This window comes from Oncorhynchus clarkii, chromosome 33, assembly GCF_045791955.1.
Source record: "Oncorhynchus clarkii lewisi isolate Uvic-CL-2024 chromosome 33, UVic_Ocla_1.0, whole genome shotgun sequence".
Taxonomy (NCBI): Eukaryota; Metazoa; Chordata; class Actinopteri; order Salmoniformes; family Salmonidae; genus Oncorhynchus; species Oncorhynchus clarkii.
This window is the reverse complement of record NC_092179.1, coordinates 389,344-413,752: the sequence shown is the minus strand read 5'-3', so window position 1 is coordinate 413,752 and position 24,409 is coordinate 389,344. Positions and strand designations below refer to the sequence as shown.

Genomic DNA, 24,409 nt, shown 5'->3' with positions numbered 1-24,409 from the left:
CAGTTAGTTTCAAAATGGGTGGAAAGGAATAATTTAGTCATAAATAGTTAAAAAACTAAAAGCATTGTATTTGGGACAAATCATTCACTAAACCCTACACCTCAACTAAATATTGTAATGTATAATGTGGAAATTGAGCAAGGTGAGGTCATGGTGAAAATTGTCATGGTGAAAACATGTTGATACAACAGTAGCTGAGATGGGGAGAACTTTGTTCATAATAAAGCGCTGCTCTGCCTTAACAGCACTATCAACAAGGCAGGTCCCAAAGACCCTAGTTTTGTCGCACCTGGACTACTGTTCAGTTGTGTGGTCTGCTGCCACAAAGAGGGATTTAGGAAAATTTCAGTTGGCTCAGAACAGAGCAGCACAGCTGGCCCTTAGATGTAGTACACATAGGGCTAACATTAATAATATGCATGTCAATCTCTCCTGGCTCAAAGTGGAGGAGAGATTGACTTCATCACTACTTGTGAGAGGTATTGACATGTTGGAATATACCGAGCTGTCTGTTTGAACTACTGGCACACAGCTCAGACACCCATGCATACCCCACTAGACATGCCACCAGAGGTCTCTTCACTGTCCCCAAGTCCAGAACAGACTATGGGAGACGCACAGTACTACCTAGAGCTATGTACATCAAGTAACTCATGCAAGCAGTAAAATTAGATGTAAAAAACGGATAAAAATACACCATATGGAACAGCGGGACCATATGTTTTGATTGGTCAGGGTGTGATCTGAGTGGGTATTCTATGTTTCATGTCTTGTTTGTCTATTTCTATGTTCAGCCTGATATGGTTCTCAGTCAGAGGGAGCCTGGGTTTCACTGTGTGTTTGTGGGTGACATGTGTTTTTTCACCAGATAGGCTGTTTAGGTTTTCGTTACGTTTTGTTTTGTAGTATTGTATTGGAGATTCGTGTTTCGTATTATTAATAAACATGGATCGTAAACCACACGCTGCATTTTGGTCCGACTCTCCTTCGTATGAAGACGAAACTCGTTACAGAATCACCCACCACCAACGGACCAAGGTGCGCACGGTGTCTCCACATAGCCCGGTGCGGTATATTCCAGCTCCGCGTGTCGGCCGGGCTAGATTGAGCGTCGAGCCTAATGCCATGAAGCCGGCTCTACGCAGCTGGTCCCCAGTGCGTCTCCTTGGGCCGGCTTACATGGCACCAGCCTTGCGCTCGGTGTCTCCGGTTCGCCTGCATAGCCCAGTGCGGGCTATTCCACCTCGCCGCACTGGCAGGGCGACCGTGAGCATTCAACCAGGTAAGGTTGGGCAGGCTCGGTGCTCAAGAGCTCCAGTGCGCCTGCACGGTCCGGTTTTTCCAGTACCACCTCCACACCCCAGCCCTCCGGTAGCAGCTCCCCGCACCAGGCTTCCTGTGCGTGTCCTTGGCCCAGTACCACCAGTGCCAGTACCACGCATCAAGCCTACAGTGCGCCTCGCCTGTCCAGCGCTGTCGGAGCCCTCCTCCTCTCCAGCGCTGTCGGAGTCTCCCGCCTGTTTAGCGCTGTCAGAGCTTTCCGCCTCTACAGCGCTGCCGGAGTCTCCCGCCTGTTCAGAACTGCCAGTTAGCATAGAGCTGCCAGTTAGCATAGAGCTGCCAGTTAGCAAGGAGCTGCCAGTCTGCAAGGAGCTGCCAGTCTGCAAGGAGCTGCCAGTCTGCATAGAGCTGCCAGTCTGCATGGAGCTGCCAGTCTGCAAGGAGCCGCCAGAGCTGCCTGTCTGCAGGATGCCGCCAAAGCTGCCAGTCTGCAAGGAGCCGCCAGAGCTGCCAGTCTGCAAGGAGCCGCCAGAGCTGCCAGTCTGCATGGAGCCGCCAGGGCCGCCAGTTAGCATGGAGCAGCCAGGGCCGCCAGTTAGCATGGAGCAGCCAGGGCCGCCAGTCAGCATGGAGCAGCCAGGGCCGCCAGTCAGCATGGAGCAGCCAGGGCCGCCAGTCAGCATGGAGCAGCCAGTCAGCATGGAGCAGCCAGTCAGCATGGAGCAGCCAGTCAGCATGGAGCAGCCAGAGCAGCCAGTCAGCATGGAGCAGCCAGAGCTGCCAGTCAGCATGGAGCAGCCAGTCAGCATGGAGCAGCCAGTCAGCATGGAGCAGACAGAGCTGCCAGTCGACCAGACTCTTCCAGATCTGCCAGTCGTCCAGACTCTTCCAGATCTGCCAGTCGTCCAGACTCTCCCAGATCTGCCAGTCGTCCAGACTCTCCCAGATCTGCCAGTCGTCCAGACTCTTCCAGATCTGCCAGTCGACCAGCAATACAAACATAGGCACAGACACATGCATACAAGCACACGATAACATACGCACTATACACACACGTACACATGGATTTTGTGTTGTAGATATGTAGTAGCAGAGTAGGGGCCTGAGGGCACACACTTAATGTGTTGTGAAATCTATTGTGAATGTATTGTAACGTTTTTTAAAAATTGTATAACTTCCTTCATTTTGCTGGACCACCAGAAGAGTATTTTAGGGGATCCCATAATAAATACAAATAAACTCTTAAAAATGCTTGGTTGTTTGGATGATCTAACTGCTGAGTTGCAGGCATTGGGCCACCTAGTTGGAATGTTTTCTTTAAAAAGGGCCAGGTTGGGTTGTTGATGATGGGTTATTGATGCTGGTTAATTAAAATATAACCCAGCGGGTCAGATGAGAAGACTCGGGGCGTGGCTTAGTAAATGCGTCGCTTTCAGATAGTTATTCTTGGCCACCCGTGAGAGTGAACATAATTCCTGTTTTTCGGTTCTGTTGTATTGTCATCCCATGTTAAGGTTAAACAGTGACAGTTTTGTAGCTTTAATAGGCTTACAGATGTGTATGAGTTGCTCAAGTGCCTACACAAATCCCAATGTTGGAATAGTTACCACTTTATTACTATATTACTATCATTGCATTTGGATGACTGTCATGGTTCTATATGTAATCAGCAATGTTAATATTATATTACAATGTTGCTACAATATATTATTAAAAAGGTTTAACAATTAACCCCTCCCATTACAAACAGGTTCCTGTTTGAACTTTTACACAGGCAGACCAGTATCAACATATAAACGTCAATCTGTGACCATTTTTCACAAATCTAGCATCATGTGACAGGGGATCCCCAAAGAACTTTTTCAGAGGGGTTCCTCGATGAACCTTTGTGACCTGGAACGGTTCACTGTGTGGCAATTTTTAAAACCCCAAAATGTTACCTTTTCTTCTGGAGTGTAGGGAATAAGGGGCTATTTGGGACGCACGCTAAAACCACTAATGGAGAGAAATTAGCATAGTGATATATAGAAAACTGTATCTTTTATGGTTTTTCCACTTTGCTGTGGGCTGTACATCACTATGTATTCATGTCTGTCAATGTCTACAAGGCTACTTTCTAAGGTTAGGATTGGGAGGGGGGAGCTCATCCTAGATCTGTACCAAGGAGAAACTTCCCCCTTGAGCATGTGATTGCAGAGGTTGGGGCTGGAAAAAGGCCGCAGGTGTCCTGGCAGGTGCTGTGACAACCGGAAGCAAAAATAACCTGGCAGAGGTAGAGAAGTAGAGAGGTAGGGAGGAGAGGAGGCTGGTGGGGGTGTACACAAAATAGAAATAGATTATCCCAACACATTTGAATGTTTTGGGCCAGACTGTGAGGACAAATTCCGAGAACACAGATATAATCAGTATAAATTCAGATTATATATCGTATGTGCCCCTAAAGAACTGTCAATTTCATCAACCCCTACCTTTCATAAGTGCTTTTTATTAATCTACAAGAGAAATTGAGGACCTATACAATACAAAAAACAGAGACTCATTTTCAGTCACAGTAAGCAATACATGAAGCCCTTAGTCAGTATGAAGGTGGAGTCTAAATTGATTTCCAAAGTCTCTTCAGAAGGGTGCAACGTTACCAAACGTTCAGATAGAAATGCTTTTTGTAGAACAGATCAGATTTTTTGGCATGCATAATTGAGCATCATGTATTGTATTAATTCCATTTCTATCTGCAATGTTTCACCTCACTGAATACACCCCATTCCTACATGTCAGTCTCTCAGGACAATTAATTGTTGCACCCCACCAAATCATATCAGTCCCTGCGACCTGACTCATCCAACCATATTCACCATGCCATGCCCTCCCTGTTGTTACATCACATCTGGGGCCTGTTGGAACACCTCCTTTCCACCTTCCTTGAGTGATCTGACAAGGTTGGGTTGGTGAAAGCAACAGGGTGGTAAAACTGGCTTTCACTTTTCCAGGGATTACCTACCAAAAGGGAGGTAGGACGCATGTATAAGTGTGTGCGAACAGTGCTGTTGTCTGTCTCTACCTTACCTACCAACATTAGCCGTAAGAGCAGTCTGGGAGCAGAAGGTTGTCACTATTAGTCATCGTATCTCCTCTCCTCAAGAGGAAGAATCCCAGGCAAGGGACCTCTATTTCGTCCTTTGGCTAAGACACTGTGACGGGCTGAATCTCAAGTATTTCCCTGTGTACTCACTCCTTGCCTCTTTCTCTCCTTGTAAAATGTATTGGAGGAATAGTTATATACAGTGCCTTGCGAAAGTATTCGGCCCCCTTGAACTTTGCGACCTTTTGCCACATTTCAGGCTTCAAACATAAAGATATAAAACTGTATTTTTTGTGAAGAATCAACAACAAGTGGGACACAATCATGAAGTGGAACGACATTTATTGGAAATTTCAAACTTTTTTAACAAATCAAAAACTGAAAAATTGGGAGTGCAAAATTATTCAGCCCCCTTAAGTTAGTTAATACTTTGTAGCGCCACCTTTTGCAGACTCCATCAGGTTTTCTTCCAGAATGGTCCTGTATTTGGCTCCATCCATCTTCCCATCAATTTTAACCATCTTCCCTGTCCCTGCTGAAGAAAAGCAGGCCCAAACCATGATGCTGCCACCACCATGTTTGACAGTGGGCATGGTGTGTTCAGGGTGATGAGCTGTGTTGCTTTTACGCCAAACATAACGTTTTGCATTGTTGCCAAAAAGTTCAATTTTGGTTTCATCTGACCAGAGCACCTTCTTCCACATGTTTGCTGTGTGTCCCAGGTGGCTTGTGGCAAACTTTAAACAACACTTTTTATGGATATCTTTAAGAAATGGCTTTCTTCTTGCCACTCTTCCATAAAGGCCAGATTTGTGCAATATACGACTGATTGTTGTCCTATGGACAGAGTCTCCCACCTCAGCTGTAGATCTCTGCAGTTCATCCAGAGTGATCATGGGCCTCTTGGCTGCATCTCTGATCAGTCTTCTCCTTGTATGAGCTGAAAGTTTAGAGGGACGGCCAGGTCTTGGTAGATTTGCAGTGGTCTGATACTCCTTCCATTTCAATATTATCGCTTGCACAGTGCTCCTTGGGATGTTTAAAGCTTGGGAAATCTTTTTGTATCCAAATCCGGCTTTAAACTTCTTCACAACAGTATCTCGGACCTGCCTGGTGTGTTCCTTGTTCTTCATGATGCTCTCTGCGCTTTTGACGGACCTCTGAGACTATCACAGTGCAGGTGCATTTATACGGAGACTTGATTACACACAGGTGGATTGTATTTATCATCATTAGTCATTTAGGTCAACATTGGATCATTCAGAGATCCTCACTGAACTTCTGGAGAGAGTTTGCTGCACTGAAAGTAAAGGGGCTGAATAATTTTGCACGCCCAATTTTTCAGTTTTTGATTTGTTAAAAAAGTTTGAAATATCCAGTAAATGTCGTTCCACTTCATGATTGTGTCCCACTTGTTGTTGATTCTTCACAAAAAAAATACAGTTTTATATCTTTATGTTTGAAGCCTGAAATGTGGCAAAAGGTCGCAAAGTTCAAGGGGGCCGAATACTTTCGCAAGGCACTGTATCTACTAAGCCAAGTGGCTATATGGAGAGGCAGGACGTCTGAGATGGCGAGATGCTGAGGCTTCGGTTCTCTCCTTGTCTGACTGACTGAATTCCCTGGCTGCTACCGTGATGTTTCCTTCCCTATGAGACCAACAATGCTCCCTCCACTCCAGTCATCCCGACTGCTTCAATCAACCCTTCAGCCATCACTCATTGTACCTTATCTAAATCAACTTTTGTATTTCTTTTTTTCCACTTTTTTTCAGTATATGGGATTCAGCTTTAGCTGTGAATGTGTACAATATTTAAAAAAAACTTACTATATGGATTGGAGGATATGATCCAAGGTTCTGGATTATCTATGACTTTCTCTCCTTCAATGGATGGGATGTGAGGAGAGAGGATGAGTGGAATCGAGGAAAGACAATTGCGAAAGAGCCAAGTACTCAAAGGACAGCAGCTACCACAGCTTAAGATGGGTAAACACTACACTAACAGCGCTGAGCCTCTCACAATCAACTCCTGATGTTTTTTTTGTCTGGCCAACCGTGGTACACACACTAAACGATATGGCACAGACCAGGGTCACACACTACAACATTCTTCACTTGGTCGTGAGGATTCTCGATACCACGCTGTCTCGCGAAAATTATGTGATTAGATTTAACTTGGCAACAATGAGCTGTGGCTCAAAGCAGCCTCAAACGTTTTCCGTCAGACATTCCCGCTTGCCATATGGAGTGGAAATATCTAGCCAACATTTTGAATTGAATAGCATTGCTTGTGAACTCCAGAGCTGTAACGATTTGACACTTTGGCTTTAGTTATAGGCAAATACATACTAGTAGTAGTCATCGCTCCTGCTCGTGAGTCTACACATTCTGGGTGATGCAACGTCATCATCTCACTGGCTTCTTCTCTGGCAACCTCTCATTGGCTATTGCTGACCAGCGTTCTCAAAACGTGTTTTTCCAAATCTCACACTAAAAGAGCATTGCAGATTTTGTGCAGATAAAATCTAATATGTTTGTAAATATCGGGCCATCTGGGACTGCTCAAAGAGAAGATTGGTAGCCCTCAGATTGCGTCTCTGAACCGCTAACATTAAACGAGCGTCGGTGACGGCCGTGTGCCCCAAGTAGGCAATGACATGGGGATTTTGACAGCTAAATTGTAGCCAAAATCGAGAAGTGTACACCTGGCTTTACATATCTGTGCCTACATGCACCTTATTCGGTCACATAAAGAAGCCAAAACCTATGTAATTACATTGCAATTGAATACATAGCTACAACTTGTTATACAACTGTAATACCTGTCTGTGTCATGTACAATTGCAAGGATTTGTACAATAACTCACAATGGAGACAATTTGCATTCTTAATGCTGAGTACCAAGCAGAAAGGCATCAGTCCCATTTTTTGAGTCTTTGGTATGACTCGATCTGGGATCGAACCCTCAACCTTCCCATTTAGGATGGACACCAAGGCAACCGAGTTGGTGTTTACAAATGTAATGCATATAAAAATGTAAATGAGTGCACAGACTACAAATAGGTATACTGTAACGGCAGGACCTAGAAACATGCAACGTGGGACCCATTTTTCATATCACAGTGCGATGCACATGTCAAACTCATTCCACGGAGGACCGAGTCTCTGCGGGTTTTCGCTCCTCCCTTGTACTTGATTGATGAAATAAGGCCACTAGTTAGTAAGTAACTCCCCTCACCTGGTTGTCTAGGTCTTAATTGAAATTGAAATAATCAAAGTCCAGCTGACACTAGGCCCTCCATGGAATAATTTTGTCACCCCTGATGTAACTGATATAATTTGAATACAAAAGAGCCAGACAACAGTGTGGGATCCTGTACATCTTTATTCATCACACAAATTGATATTGTTTGCAACATACTGTATCATGAATGTGCATCAGACAAGCAACTGTTAAATGTTATATAAATTGTTTAATACATTATTTTCAAGCAGTTTCTCTTTAGAGTTGTTGTTAAATATGTTTAATTACATTTTAGCTTGATTATAGTGTTACCATCTACACATAATTTGATCATTGGATCACTTGCTCTCCCTCTCATACAGTATGGTCACGTTTCAGGCTAACTACATTGCAGATATTGCATTGCATCAACCCATGGTCAATCGATTTGAACAGACAGGCATCAGATTGCTCATATGATGTGATATGACAGCGTTGTGAGATTTTGCAGGCGTATGCAACGTAGTCAGCCCGGTATGCAGCCAGTATGCCTTTAGAAAGGCATAGAACACATTCTTCAGGCCACTCCAGTGATTAGTCCGAATTGATGGTAAGGCAGTGTGTTTTTTTATTTTATTATTTAACTAGGCAAGTCAGTTAAGAACAAATTCTTATTTACAATGACGGCCTACCCCGGCCAAACCAAGACGACGCTGGGCCAATTGTGCGCCGCCCTATGGGACTCCCAATCATGGCCGGATGTGATGCAGCCTGGATTTGACCCAGGGACTGCAGTGATGCTTCTTGCAATGAGATGCAGTGCCTTAGACCGCTGCGCCACTTGGGAGAAAATGATCCCTGCCGATGGTGAGGTTGCTCATTTAGTCCATGACAGGTTTGACTCAACAGGATTTGAAGAACCTCAGGCCATGCGATTTGTTGGTGCTGACAATGCCGCTGCCGGATTGGTCCATACAAATGATACAGGCAGGGTCCCACTGCTGCTTTACAATACTATGTACACAGTAGCTACGCCCATGTCCAATTAAAATACATAATTGTGTGTTTGTTCACTTAATTTGCATAACCAATCAATCATAAAACATCTTCATAAGGTCAGCAGCAATATGGAAAATAAGAATCACAGTCAAATGTTTCCAAGTTCCATATAACACAAACAAACAAAAGGACAAGGTCCCAGAGTTCTGGAATATCACAAATACGTAACAAATACACCATTTCACTGATCAGGAGTGTGTATGATGAGTGTTAGCACTTGTATGTGTGGTGTGGAGTGGTGTGGTGTTTTGTGTGTGTGTGTGTGTGTGTGTTTTTGTTTACTAATTGCACTTGAGGATGAAGATATGTGTATCACATTGCCGGTCAGATATCTGCAGGTTTTTGGCATATTCTGGATACGTCTGGAACTGTTCACTATACACATAGGACATGAATGCACAGAGAATCTAAAGTTAGAAACATCTTGTCATTGCGATACAGCTTATTGGAATAACAACTCTAAACCAGTAGGTATTAATTCAGAGCATTTTGCCCAATAGAGAAAAAAAAGACCATTGACATTGCCTTCCTAAAAGATATGCAACATTTCAGACTTCACATCACAACTTCCACCATAACTGTGTGCCTCTACATTCTGTGCAAAATAATACCAATTTCCACTCACACACATATCTACTCAACTCTCTTTATGTACAGTTATGGCGTTAGTACCATCAGTTCCCCTACAGGGACTAAGCCATTCCTTAACTTTCCGAGGAAAGACGCAGTACCTCTTCTTCCACCTGTTTCATGTAGTCCTGTAAAGGCCTTCTCAAGGTGACACGGGCACTGTAGGGTTGGTGGGGTGTGGGGACAGGTAAACAAAATGGGAAGACACCATTGCACAAAAGCACCTCACAATGCTCTGTGGCGACCGTTACTTGGGAAACCGACTAATTTGACGACTCGACCGATCGATCTAGTCAAAAGGAGAATGGGTGATGTGGGGGGAGAAGAATAGCTTTTTTTTATTTTGAAGTCTCAGAAGAACTTGTCGTCGATGCGGAAGTGCGGCCGCGTCACGTCATCGGGGTTGATGAACACCGAGATGGACTTTCCAGGGTTCTCTGTCACCAGCTGCTGCAGCTTCTTAGCCAAGCGGTCATCCGGCTGGTGCTCGCCGCCCGCGTCCGACTGTGGTGACGGCAGGTTTGAGGCACTGCCGCGCCAATGCAGTTCCAGGGTCAGTCGGTTGGCCGCCTTGGCGTGCTCAATGGTAGTGCGCAGGTGCTCGGCCGGGTCGGAGCGCACCGAGCTGAGCTTGCGGGCGTGGAGCATGGCCATCTCGTCCGACAGGTGCTCTAGCATGTTGCACTGTGGGATGAAGTAGTTGGGGCACATCTTGTTGACCAGGCAGTTCTGCAGGTCGTCAATGAGGCCTAGCAGGAAGTGGGCTGAAAAGTCTTCCTGGGACAGGTAGGTGGCGGGGAGCCGATCGCAGGCCCACAACATCATGCTGCGCAGGTGGTAGGGGCTGATGGCCTTGGGCCTTGACAGCAGCTTGATAATGATGGCCTTGCACGCCTGGTAGGCCTGCATCAGGCTGGCCGAGATGCACTTCTTGAGCTGCACTTCGCTGCGGGCGAAAGACAGGCGCCACTCATTCTCCTTACGGCCCTTGTGGGAGCAGGCAGGCACCAGGTAGAAGCCGCTGATCACCTCCTCCTCTGTGATCTTGCCGTCCCAGAAGTGGTTCTCCATCAGCCAGCTCTGGGCCACCGCTGGCCATCCCTTGAAGGAGACCACAGGCACGATGTCATAGAGCATGCGGCTGCTGCCCACGCCCAGGATGACGGAGATGATTGTGCCGTTCCGGTCCACCTTCTCCACGCGGGGCATGCCGCGCTGGGGCTTCTTCTGGATCTCCACCAGGACCACGCTGATGGACTCGTAGAACCAGTCAGCCACCAGTGTGGGTGAGAAGAAGTAGTTGGTGGCGCCATTGATGTGGTCTACCACTGTGCAGCAGTCCTTCCACTTGTTGATGGTGCCCTCGTCGAAGAGGCGCAGGCTCAGCCACGAGTGGCACAGGGCTGAGTGGCGCATGTCCAGAGTGACCGGCTGGTTGCGGTCGTGCAGCTTGAGCGCAGGCACGAGGAGGGTAAAGTCCATGTCATAGTCGGTGCCACGGGCGTAAACACTAAGCTCGTCTAGGTCCATGTCGACCACGCCCTCCCGCACACCACCTGACAGCAGCAGGTACTCGTTGGCCACAGGGAGCTTCTGGTCCAGTTTCTGCACCATACCTGATGGGAGAAGAATAAAGGGGGATTAATAGTGGCCTGTGTAGTCCAGCGGTTAGAGTTGGCATGGGTTCGAATCCGGCCCACTGCCCTTAGACTCAACCTCCTCCTACCTTTCCTGTCTTTCCTTGCCTGTCCTATCTGTTCAATAAAATGGACACAAATACAAAAGGAGTGAGACTGTCCCACTCCTTAAAAAATAGGGGGATGAATAGACAGCATATAGCTAGCCTATGATTAGGTTTTAACAGTGCAAATTCTCTGTAATAAGGTAGCCTATGTCATTCCAAAGGAATGAGCATTACACCAAGGCCTGTACTCTGGAGCGGGGTCCATCTTGGTCTGGGGCGGTGTGTCAAAGCATCATCGGACTGAGCTTGTTGTCATTGCAGGCAATCTCAACGCTGTGCGTTACAGGGAGACATCCTCCCTCATGTGGTACCCTTCCTGCAGGCTCATACTGACATGACTTTCCAGCATGACAATGCCACCAGCCATACTGCTTGTTCTGTGCGTGATTTCCTGCAAGACAGGAATGTCAGTGTTCTGCCAGCACATCTGGGACCTGTTGGTTTGGAGGTTGAGGGCTAGGGCCATTCCCCCCTTAAATATCTGTGAACTTGCAGGTGCCTTGGTGGAAGAGTGGGGTAACATCTCACAGCAAGAACTGGTAAATCTGGCGCAGTCCATGAGGAGGAGATGCACTGCATTACTTAATGCAGCTGGTGGCCACACCAGATACTGACTGTTACTTTTGATTTTGACCCCCCCTTTGTTCAGGGACACATTATTCAACATCTGTTAGTCACATGTCTGTGGAACTTGTTCAGTTTATGTCTCAGTTGTTGAATCTTGTTATGTTCATACAAATATTTACACATGTTAAGTTTGCTGAAAATAAATGCAGTTGACAGTGAGGACGTTTCTTTTTTGCAGGGTTTAGTTCCTTTTCATACATTTTTAATCTGTGAAATCAACATGGTTTAATTGAATCAATTAGTGCAGATTGAGCAGCTTGCTGTGGAACGGGTAAGATAGCTGTTTACATTTTTGATTAGTCAACTAAGTGCAGTCGCGAGATGTGACTGAAATTTCAAAGGTGGGGAGAGAGCGGTGGACATGGAGGGGGCTTGGCTTGAGTCATGACATTTGTATTTGTAACTAAACATAACATCATTAACCCGTTCTCAAGATTTCAAAAAAAATAAAGTCATGTCCCGGAACACTAGAGATCACTTTCGTGCCTGGTTTTGGAGTTGTTCCTCAAAATGTTTTGTTATTTTTCTGTTCTGTTCCCTGAACCGGTTCCAACCCGATACATTTACATTAAATAATATTAACACAGGCTAAATAAATCTCCCCTGTCATAGTCATCCTACCATCCCATAACATTTCAGATGTAAAAAAATAACTTGCCATTATCTTATGCATCGTTGGCCTCTGTGTTCTGTGTGCACTGCACTGGACTGAGCTAGCCTAGCATGCTCCGTTAGCATCGGCTGAGTTTATTTATGTGGACTGCAGTGCTCTGTCTCTTTTTTCTCTCTTCCTCTTCACTGATTCCAGAAAGTGACTGTTCCCTTTCAGCAGCCATAATCCCCAACATAAGAGACAGGCCCGAGTGGCTCAGCGCTGTGGTCTACTGTCACTGTTTGTTTGAGACACTGTGACTTTGGGACACTAAGCACAAGAAGCTTAAGTGTGTAGGCCTACAGTGCAAGTGTGTGTGTGTGTGTGTGGGCTTGTATTACTGTCTTTGAGGGTACCGGAAATCCCTAAAAGTCCCCACAAGGATAGTAAAACCAGGAAAATTCTCCCTCGTGGAAGTTTAGGGGTTAGCTTTTGGTTTAAAGTTACAATTAGAGTTAGGGTTAAGAGTCCGGGTAAGGATTAGGTTTAGGGATAATAGGATTTTGAATGGAAATAAATGTTAGGTCCTCACAAGGACAGTAAAACATATGCTGTGTGAGTGAGTGAGTGAGTGAGTGAGTGAGACTGTGTGTCGGTCTGCTGCTGTTTTTGTATCTTTTGCTCACATCATCTGAGTGAGTTTTCATGGTGTCCAGTTTTCTGCACTGCTGCTGAACCAGTACACCACCACAACAGTTAGCCTAATATGCCAGTCAACTCAAAGTTATTCAAGTTAGTGCAGTGATATTCAAACTTTTTCAGCGGGGACCCTATTTCTTCCTGAAAAAATGTAGATTTTTATATCAAAAAAACAAAAAAATCATTACATTTTAATGAAACCAATAAATTAATTTACTAAAATATATATATATATATTTCATCTTTCTCAAAAACTTCTGAATATTGTCCCATACAATGATCTGTCATCTTAATTGTTTTATTAAAAAAATGGTGACACCACTGTAGTTCCCCCGAGACCCCAGTAGGGGTCATGACCAGACTTTGAATGCCACTGAGATAGTGGGCACGTTTGAGTGATAAGGCTAAAGCAACCGACTAGACGAAAGCCGAGGAGTGAAGTCAGGGGAGGTTCAACCGTGATAGCCGAACACTGACGTGGTTTTCCAACAGCAAGGCTCAAGTCAACATGGCAGTGTTGACATTGTTTAAAAAAGTTTTTCTTGTTGAAATAAATATGTCACCAACCACCATATCACACACTCACAAATGGAAATATGTGTGTGTTCATTGTACAATGAATTATTGAGAGAGAATCAAATATCACATTAATTTGTATATCCACTGCTATATATGAAAAGCGGGAACGTTGGTTCCTTTTTCAGCCATGTCATAGGGTGGCGTACAATTGGCCCAGCGTCGTCCGGGTTAAGGGAGGGTTTGGCCAGGGGGGCTTTACTTGGCTCATCACGCTCTAGCACCTCCTTGTGGCGGGGCGGGCGACTGCAGGCAGTCGAAAGGTGTTTCCTCCGACACATTGGTGCGGCTGGCTTCCGGGTTAAGAGGGCAGGTATTAAGAAGCGCGGTGTGGCGGGTCATGTTTTGGAGGACACATGACTCGACCTTCGAGCCCATTGAGAAGTTGCAGCGCTGAGACAAGATCGAAATTGGGGAGAACAGGGGGGTTAAAAAATATGACATCTTATTCTGGTCGCAACTGATACCTCTATCTGACCACCTCGTCATAATTCTGACCACTAAATTGTGTTAGGACTCAGCAAATAAATAAAACGTCCCCTTTTCAGGACACTGTCTTTCAAAGATAATTCGTAAAAATCCAAATAACTTCACAGATCTTCATTGTAAAGTGTTTAAACACTGTTTCCCATGCTTGTTCAATGAACCATAAACAATTAATGAACATGCACCTGTGGAACGGTCATTAAGACACTAACAGCTTACAGACGATAGACAATTAAGGTCACAGTTATGAAAACTTAGGACACGAAAGAAGCCTATCTACTGACTCAGGGCTCCTGCTCATCTGCGTGAACGTGCCTTAGGCATGCTGCAAGGAGGCATGAGGACTGCAGATGTGGCCAGAGCAATAAATTGCAATGTCCGTACTGTGAGACGCCTAAAACAGAGCAACAGGGAGACAGAACAGACAACTGATTGTCCTCACAGTGGCAGACCACGTATAACAACACCTGCACAGGATAGGTACATCCAAACATCACACCTGCGGGACAGGTACAGGATGGCAACAACAACTGCCCGATTTACACCAGAAATGCACAATCCCTCCATCAGTGCTCAGACTGTCCGCAATAGGCTGAGAGAGGCTGAACTGAGGGCTTGTAGGCCTGTTGTAAGGCAGGTCCTCACCAGACATCACCGACAACAATGTCACCTATGGGCACAAACCCACCGTCGCTGGACCAGACAGGACTGGCAAAAAGTGCTCTTCACTGACAAGTTGCGGTTTTGTCATCACCCCTGATGGTCGGATTCGAGTTTATCGTCGAATGAATGAGTGTTACACCGAGGCCTGTACTCTGGAGAGGGATCAATTTGGAGGTGGAGGGTCCGTCATGGTCTGGGGCAGTGTGTCACAGCATCAATGGACTGAGCTTGTGTAATGGCTAGCTAGTTAGCGGTGGTGCGCACTAATAGCGTTTCAGTCGGTGACGTCACTTGCTCTGAGACCTTGAAGTAGTTGTTCCCCTTGCTCTACAAGGGCCGCGGCTTTTGTGGCGCGATGGGTAACGATAGATAAGTTTAATTCTATCTTATAAAAAACAATCAATCAATCATAATCACTAGTTAACTACACATGGTTGATGATATTACTAGTTTATCTAGCGTGTCCTGCAACATATTATCGATGCGGTGCCCATTCGCAAAAAAGGACTTTGTTGCTCCAATGTGTACCTAACCATAAACATCAATACCTTTCTTAAAATCAATACACAGAAGTATATATTTTTAAACCTGCGTATTTAACTAAAATAAATCCAGGTTAGCAGGCAATATTAACCAGGTGAAATTCTCTTGCGTTCATTGCACACAGAGTCAGTGTATATGCAATAGTTTGGGCCCCCTAATTTGCCAGAATTTTACATAACTATGACATAACATTGAAGGTTGTGCAATGTAACAGGAATATTTAGACTTATGGACGCCACCCATTAGATAAAATACGGAATGGTTCCGTACTTCACTGAAAGAATAAAGGTCTTGTTTTCGAGATGAGTTTCCAGATTCGGCCTTATTAATGACATAAGGCTCATATTTCTGTGTGTTATCATGTTATAACTAAAGCCTATCAACTCTCGAAAATTAGGCTGGTGATACCGATGTGAAATGGCTAGCTAGTTAGCGGGGTGCGCGCTAATTGCGTTTCAAACGTCACTCGCTGAGACTTGGAGTAGTTGTTCCCCTTGCTCTGCATGGGTAACGCTGCTTCGAGGGTGGCTGTTGTCGTTGTGTTCCTGGTTCAAGCCCAGAGAGGAGCGAGGAGAGGGATGGAAGCTATACTGTTACACTGGCAATACTAAAGTGCCTATAAGAACATCCAATAGTCAAAGGTTAATGAAATACAAATGGTATAGAGAGAAATAGTCCTATAATTCCTATAATAACTACAACCTAAAACTTCTTACCTGGGAATATTGAAGACTCATGTTAAAAGGAACCACCAGCTTTTATATGTTCTCATGTTCTGAGCAAGGAACTTAAACGTTAGCTTTCTTAGATGGCACATATTGCACTTTTAATTTCTTCTCCAACACCTTGTTTTTGTATTATTTAAACCAAATTGAACATGTTTCATTTATTTGAGGCTAAATTGATTTTATTTATGTATTATATTAAGTTAAAATAAGTGTTCATTCAGTATTGTTGTAATTGTCATTATTACAAATACTTTAAAAAAAATTTTTTTAAATTAAATCGGCCGATTAATCGGTTTCGGCTTTTTTTGGTCCTCCAATAATCGGTATTGGCGTTCAAAAATCATAATCGGTCGACCTCTAGTATTGATGCTTCGTGGGTGTCAGTTGTCTATGTGGGCAGAGGGTCCCTGGTTCAAGCCCAGGTAGGGGCGAGGAGAGGGACGGAATCTATACTGTTACATTGGTGCTGTGACCCGGATCACTGGTTGCTGCGGAAAAGGAGGAGGTCAAAAGGGGGGTGAGTGTAACCGATGTGAAATGGCTAGCTAGTTAGCAGTGGTGCGCATTAATAGCGTTTCAGTCGGTGACGTCACTTGCTCTGAGGCCTTGAAGTAGTTGTTCCCTTGCTCTGCAAGGGCCGTGGCTTTTGTGGCGCGATGGGTAACGATGCTTCGTGGGTGTCAGTTGTCTATGTGGGTCAGTTGTCTCCCTGGTTCAAGCCCAGGTAGGGGCGAGGAGAGGGACGAAAGCTATACTGTTACACTTGTTGTCATTGCAGGCAATCTCAACGCTGTGCGTTACCGGGAAGACATCCTCCTCCCTCATGGGGTACCCTTCCTACAGGCTCATCCTGACATGATTCTCCAGCATGACAATGCCACCAGCCTTACTGCTTGTTCTGTGCGTTATTTCCTGCAAGACCGCCAGCGAAGAGCCCTTATCTCAATCCCATTGAGCACAGCTGGGACCTGTTGGATCGGAGGGTGAGGGCTAGGGCCATTCCCCCCAGAAATGTCCGGAAACTTGCAGGTGCCTTGGTGGAAGTGTGGGGTAACATCTCACAGCAAGAACTGGCAAATCTGGTGCAATCCATGAGGAGGAGATGCACTGCAGTACTTAATGCAGCTGGTGGTCACACCAGATACTGACTGTTACATTATTCAATTTTTGTTAGTCACATGTCTGTGGAACTTGTTCAGTTCATGTCTCAGTTGTTGAATCTTGTTATGTTCATACAAATATTTATAAGAGCAGTTGACAGTGAGAAGACGTTTATTTTTTTTGCTGAGTTTATTATGTAGGCTACAGATCATAGTTAAGACCTCATCACAACCTGATAATAACCACCTGACTACAGCTTATTACCTACTGTAAAAAGGATTGCAAAGGATAAAGTTGGATATTGAAAAGCTTGTTTGTTACATTTCTATTCGTTTCCATAGGCACCAATTAAAGTTTCAATCTGCAACATATTCTTACATTTAAAATAGATCAAGCAATGCCAAAAAAACAATCTACATCACAATTCTTTGCACATCTGGACAGTAATTGTTTCATAATTAACCCACAGACATTGCATGCATAGAAAGACTTGGACAGAGTATATAAATGCACATTGGGATTTTTATGAATGCCTAATAAGAGTGGTGTAATCGGATAGATCCTCATCGAGGACCGCAGAGCAGAGAAGGCGATCTGGAGCATAGTGGCCTTCTTGAATAGTGGTGTGATGGGTCAGATCTGCAGTGAAGAGAGTTACAGAGACTTACAACTTTATCAATTTGAGATTTTAAAAGAAAACTAGAAAAAGGATTTTCCTGAAAAAACTTTGTGTACTCAGCTGGCTAAAAGTATTTATGTGGTACTTGTTGAAGAAGTCTGTTACAGTTATAGCTTAGAGAGGTCTTCAAAAAAGAGCAACTTGCTCATATACATACTTTGCATCCTCCTCCACCACAGCGGTCTGGGACATATTTTAGGATTTTACAGAGGGCCCATAACACATCAACCACCTGAGTTTCCAGGCTTTTCATGACTCTTACTGTAAGCAACACATACAGCAACACCGTCATTAGCTAAACAGATTTCAAAATGTCAAAATGTTAGCTAGCTGCAGGAGGTAAAAATGTTAACTTACCATGTCCATGGATGATTAGCTAGAGAGCTAATGTTAGCTAGCTAAAATTAGCCAGCTAGCAAAATTTCTCATGAAGATCTTCTCCCCAACAAACCGCCGCCTTACTTACAAAAGTAAAACAACAATGCAGGAGAATGTTATCAAAGTTTTTTGTGCATATTTCGAAGCTGTCATTGTTTTCCAGCTGTGTTGTTGTGTAACCTACCAGGCACTCTGTCCCAATGATGCTTGAGCAATGCGCTTGATTGCTCAAGCTGCCTGCACCGCGCATGGAGATATATTGCTGCTAGCACCGATTCCAATCCAAATTTTAGTTGGAACAGATATGCCTACCTCCTCATGTAGCTACTGACAATGCTAATAACAATGCGTGCAGTAATTTGAATTGCTCAAAAGCTTTAAGAGACAATATAATTGTCAGGGTCAAATTCAAGTGCAATAATGTTTGACTATTTGACTATTTAAATAAATGGAATAAATATAGGGGTTTGTAAATCCTGGTGGATTGTAGTAGGATATTGAAATAAAATACATAGGCCTAGATCTTATCTGTCAGAAAGATATCAGTTTGTCTCTGTGAATGGTTTGTCCTCTGACAAATCAACTGTAAATTTCGGTGTTCCTCAAGGTTCCGTTTTAGGACCACTGTTGTTTTCACTATATATTTTACCTCTTGGGGATGTTATTCGAAAACATAATGTTAACTTTCAATGCTATGCGGATGACACACAGCTGTACATTTCAATGAAACATGGTGAAGCCCCAAAATTGCCCTTGCTAGAAGCATGTGTTTCAGACATAAGGAAGTGGATGGCTGCAAACTTTCTACTTTTAAACTCGGACAAAACAGAGATGCTTGTTCTAGGTCCAAAGAAACAAAGAGATGTTCTGTTGAATCTGACGATTAATCTTAATGGTTGTACAGTCGTCTCAAATAAAACTGTGAAGGACCTCGGCGTTACTCTGGACCCTGATCTCTCTTTTGAAGAACATATCAAGACCATTTCAAGGACAGCTTTTTTCCATCTACGTAACATTGCAAAATTCATAAAATTTCTGTCCAAAAATGATGCAGAAAAATGTATCCATGCTTTTGTCACTTCTAGGTTAGACTACTGCAATGCTCTACTTTCCGGCTACCCGGATAAAGCACTAAATAAAATTCAGTTAGTGCTAAATACGGCTGCTAGAATCCTGACTAGAACCAAAAAAATGTATCATATTACTCCAGTGCTAGCCTCCCTACACTGGCTTTCTGTCAAAGCAAGGGCTGATTACAAGGTTTTACTGCTAACCTACAAAGCATTACATGGGCTTGCTCCTACATATCTCTCTGATTTGGTCCTGCCGTACATACCTACACGTACGCTACGGTCACAAGACGCAGGCCTCCTAATTGTCCCTAGAATTTCTAAGCAAACAGCTGGAGGCAGGGCTTTCTCCTATAGAGCTCCATTTTTATGGAACGGTCTGCCTACCCATGTCATAGACGCAAACTCGGTCTCAACCTTTAAGTCTTTACTGAAGAGTCATCTCTTCAGTGGGTCATATGATTGAGTGTAGTCTGGCCCAGGAGTGGGAAGGTGAACGGAAAGGCTCTGGAGCAACGAACCGCCCTTGCTGTCTCTGCCTGGCCGGTTCCCTCTTTCCACTGGGATTCTCTGCCTCTAACCCTATTACAGGGGCTGAGTCACTGGCTTACTGGGGCTCTCTCATGCCGTCCCTGGAAGGGGTGCGTCACCTGAGTGGGTTGATTCACTGATGTGGTCATCCTGTCTGGGTTGGCGCCCCCCCTTGGGTTGTGCCATGGTGGAGATCTTTGTGGGCTATACTCAGCCTTGTCTCAGGATGGTAAGTTGGTGGTTGAAGATATCCCTCTAGTGGTGTGGGGGCTGTGCTTTGGCAAAGAGGGTGGGGTTATATCCTTCCTGTTCGGCCCTGTCCGGGGGTGTCCTCGGAATGGGCCACAGTGTCTCCTGACCCCTCCTGTCTCAGCCTCCAGTATTTATGCTGCAGTAGTTTATGTGTCGGGGGGCTAGGGTCAGTTTGTTATATCTGGAGTACTTCTCCTGTCCTAATCGGTGTCCTGTGTGAATCTAAGTGTGCGTCCTCTAATTCTCTCCTTCTCTCTTTCTTTCTCTCTCTCGGAGGACCTGAGCCCTAGGACCATGCCCCAGGACTACCTGACATGATGACTCCTTGCTGTCCCCAGTCCACCTGGCCGTGCTGCTGCTCCAGTTTCAACTGTTCTTCCTTATTATTATTCGACCATGCTGGTCATTTATGAACATTTGAACATCTTGGCCATGTTCTGTTATAATCTCCACCCGGCACAGCCAGAAGAGTACTGGCCACCCCACATAGCCTGGTTCCTCTCTAGGTTTCTTCCTAGGTTTTGGCCTTTCTAGGGAGTTTTTCCTAGCCACCGTGCTTCTACACCTGCATTGCTTGCTGTTTGGGGTTCTAGGCTGGGTTTCTGTACAGCACTTTGAGATATCAGCTTATGTACGAAGGGCTATATAAATAAATTTGATTTACGTGTTTTTTTGTTAAATTCTGAACAAATCTAAATTGCATTCAGTGGAACAGAAGAAAATGCACAGCACAATAAACAAACAGTTACCATTAAAAGACACACAGCAAGCTACCAGATATTATTCATTTAAAAAACATTATTTCATTGTACTGAAGTTTTACTGTATTTTAACGGCAGTACATTTTTGTAAAGGTAGGCATATACTATATTATAGTGCATGTTTATCTTGCATGCTGGTAGCCTAGAACAAATATTATGGAAGTGAATGTGCACTTTTCAATTCGGTGGACTGCAACTACGAAAAGCATTACCATAGCCTGTACTAAAATCAAAAACATTTAAAAAGCATAGATCCTCTAAATTAGGAACCATCTCTGATAGCTAAAGGGCCGCAGAGACTGTCACACATTTTAGCTTGCTAATGACCTAGCAAATTCGATGCCTTGGAGGTGAAATATAAAATAAATTATTTAACTGGTATTTCATCACCTGCCGGATAAAACGTAAAATGGCCCTACTCCTGAAAAAGTTAATCGGACCGGACAAACTGAAGAGGACTCGGCCCGAGAACCATTAGCCTTGGCCCAAGGTAATATGATTATACAGGACTCGGGAAGAGCTCCGCCCGCATAAAGCCCCTGAGTCCGAGTCTCAAACGGAATAGGCCCAGCTTCTTGACTGGGTCCATGAGAACCTAACCCGCTTTGGTGCGCTCTGCCAGCTGTTATTTGCCAACTGTTCTAAACGGAATCATGCAAACCCTTCTGAAAAAGAACATTACTCCAATTTGTATAATTGTAATGGTTCCAGTGTCATATATTCAATGGGTGCATGGCCCACAAACACTATGCACATGTTTATTAATTGAGTAGCATTTCGATAACTGGTCAGTAGGTTGATCAGATGAATACATATTTTTCATGACATCATGAAAAAAACGTATTTTGGATTAAATCTGGTTGTTATATGGGTATAAAACCTCCCGACCAGATTCCTCGAGCATTAGCAATCACAGACAGTTTGCGGGCAGTGCAGCCCTATGAATGATGTAAGGCTAAAATAATGAATTATTATATTGTTCAATTTATATAGGACTGGACAATGATGGGTCAGAGATTAGATAGATATTCGGGATTTATAGTCAGCCTCTTGATTTGATCTCTTGATCTACACTGATATATTTGAAACAGCACACTTGCTTTTATTATTGCATCCATTCACCACTGATCAAACTAGCGGACTGTAGTTGTTACTGAGAATTGTCATAAATACGTTTCGCATAATACATTTTTACAAATCTGCCTCATTCTAGTAAAATGTCAGATAAACAGACGTGATTTTCCCACCCACAATTTCTTACCGAGCATGGAGAAAATGAAATCCTTGGCGGTGTGAATCTCGAGCGCTCGCTGGTCGTCATATTCTCGCTGATCGTGTTTACTAAATTCCAGAATCAATCGGTTCAAATCCTCGATTCTGGCACCGGACCTGAAATCGAGCTCGGGGTAGCTTGGGATGATCTTGTTGTTATTGTTCGTGGAGCTGGGAGTCGCAGTGGGGCTGTTTCCCAAGCTATTTACGGACCCAGCCCGGCTGGTTAGCGCAGGGGCCGCCATGTTTGCAAGATATAAAAAACAACAGCAATGTGAACGCAGGCGTCCCAAGGCCCCACACTGGCTACCTCGGCTTCAGTTCAGAACATCAGCCGCTGCTTGCACCAAACAAATCGGGAGTTCCTTTAAATTTTATGCGGGGTGTGTGCAAAGTGCTCTCATCGGCGTGGCTGTAGTTCAATGACTGTTGGGGGTGGCTGTCGAATCGTAGGCAAAGTAATTGTCATGGCTAATGTGAGAGTGATGAAGTCAAGTCGATGATGGTGCTGATGATGACGCTAGCCGAATCAGCTCCTCCAGAGCGACGAAGGAATTGCACTGGCACACGTATGTAGCTGATACGTTGCCCAGCCTATTATCTGACATCTGTTTGGAAGACCTTCTTTAAAGTTTTATGGCAGACTACACCTATTGGTGTATTGCCGCCAACTACTACACGGGGTATTGAAACAAAACAAAAATACTATTCCATTGATGGTTGTTTGAATACATAACTACCCACTCCTTCAGTCACATTCAAATAACGTCCTTACACAGGCTCAGGTACCCGTGAGGAAGGAGCATTAATCGAAAGGATTCCTTGTAACGCTCAGCCGCACTCACAATGATGCCTACTTTCTCCGATTTCCTTCCCTTTTGTGCTGTGCAGTTCATAACCAAATTAAAAGTCCAGGTTCTTAACATGCAACATGTCACCGAGGTAAAGACCGTTTCAAGTTGGATATTCGCGCAATAGCTTTCAAAATCACTTGAGCCACAGACTCCAAATAAGTGTCATGATGTTGGAAAAATTGCACACAACATTGCACAGGTCTTATTTTCACGATTTGGACATTAATTCGCTTTCCAAAGCTAATAAACATGTGGAAATGTGAGCAGCATTTTGTATTCCTAGTTGAATTAGTTAGGGAGCGTAAACAAAATACAAACTTTTTTACATTCGAATTTCTATAGCTCCTTGGTCATGTGACCTAATGACTTCAAAGAAGGTTCAGAATGTCCACTGACTACCCTTCTATATTGCACACCCTTTAGTTTGTCCATTTTCATCTCACATGATTTTACATGAATTTTTCAAAATTATAAATGTCAATAGCTCCTCTTTCATGTGACCTACTGACTTCAAACAAGTTTCTGCAGGGGGTGCAGAGCTGTTGGCCGGGGTAGGGGTAGCCAGATGGAAAGCATGGCCAGCCGTAGAAAAATGCCTTTTGAAATGATCGCTTATCGTAGATTTATCGGTGGTGACAGTGTTTCCTAGTCTCATTGCAGTGGGCAGCTGGGAGGAGGTGCTCTTATTCTCCATGGACTTTACAGTGTCCCAAAATTTTGGGGAATTAGTGCTACAGGCTGCCAATTTCTGTTTGAAAAAGATAGCCTTAGTTTTCCTAACTGACTGTGTATATTGGTTCCTGACTTCCCTGAAAAGTTGCATATCGCAGGGGCTATTCGATGCTAATGCAGTATGTCACAGGATGTTTTTGTGTTGGTCAAGGGCAGTGAAGTTTGGGCTTTATCTGTTCTTAGTTCTACATTTTTTAATGAGGCATGCGTATTTAAAATGGTGAGGAAAGCACTTTTAAAGAGCAACCAGGCATCCTCTACTGAAGGGATGAGGTCAATATCCTTCCAGGATACCTGGGCCAGGTCGATTAGAAAGGCCTGCTAGCTGAAGTGTTTAAAGGAGCGTTTGACAGTGATGAGGGGTGGTCATTTGACAACGAACTCATTACGGATGCAGGCAATGAGGCAGTGGTCGCTGAGATCCTGGTTGAAGACAGCAGAGGTGTATTTAGAGGGAAAGTTGGTCAGGATGATATCTATGAGGGTGCCCATGGTTACGGATTTAGGGTTGTACCTGGTAGGTTCCATGATAATTTGTGTGAGATTGAGGGCATCTAGTTTAGATTGTAGGACGGGGTGTTAAGCATATCCCAGTTTAGGTCACCTAACAGTACGAGATCTGAAGATAGATGGGGGGCAATCAATTCACATATGGTGTCCAGGGCACAGCTGGGGGCTGAGGGTGGTCCATAACAAGTGGAAGAGGTGAGAGACTTATTTCTGGAAAGGTGGATTTTTAAAAGTAGAAGCTCAAATTGTTTGGGCACAGACCTGGATTGTATGACAGAACTCTGCAGGCTATCTCTGCAGTAGATTGCAACTCCGCCCCCTTTGGCAGTTCTTTGGTG

The 24,409-nt window shown here is 44.4% G+C and overlaps 1 protein-coding gene across 1 annotated transcript; it reads right to left on the bottom strand.

Annotated features, from left to right (window-relative positions):
* Window positions 1-7,728: 7,728 nt before the first annotated feature.
* LOC139393154 (nucleotidyltransferase MB21D2) lies at window positions 7,729-22,519 on the bottom strand. Its single transcript, XM_071141543.1, has 2 exons — window positions 21,965-22,519; window positions 7,729-10,889 (listed from the first exon to the last, which is right to left on the bottom strand). The coding sequence occupies exons 1-2, from the start codon at window positions 22,218-22,220 to the stop codon at window positions 9,625-9,627; spliced, it is 1,521 nt and encodes a 506-aa protein (XP_070997644.1). The 5' UTR covers window positions 22,221-22,519; the 3' UTR covers window positions 7,729-9,624.
* Between the last annotated feature and the right edge of the window lie 1,890 nt (window positions 22,520-24,409).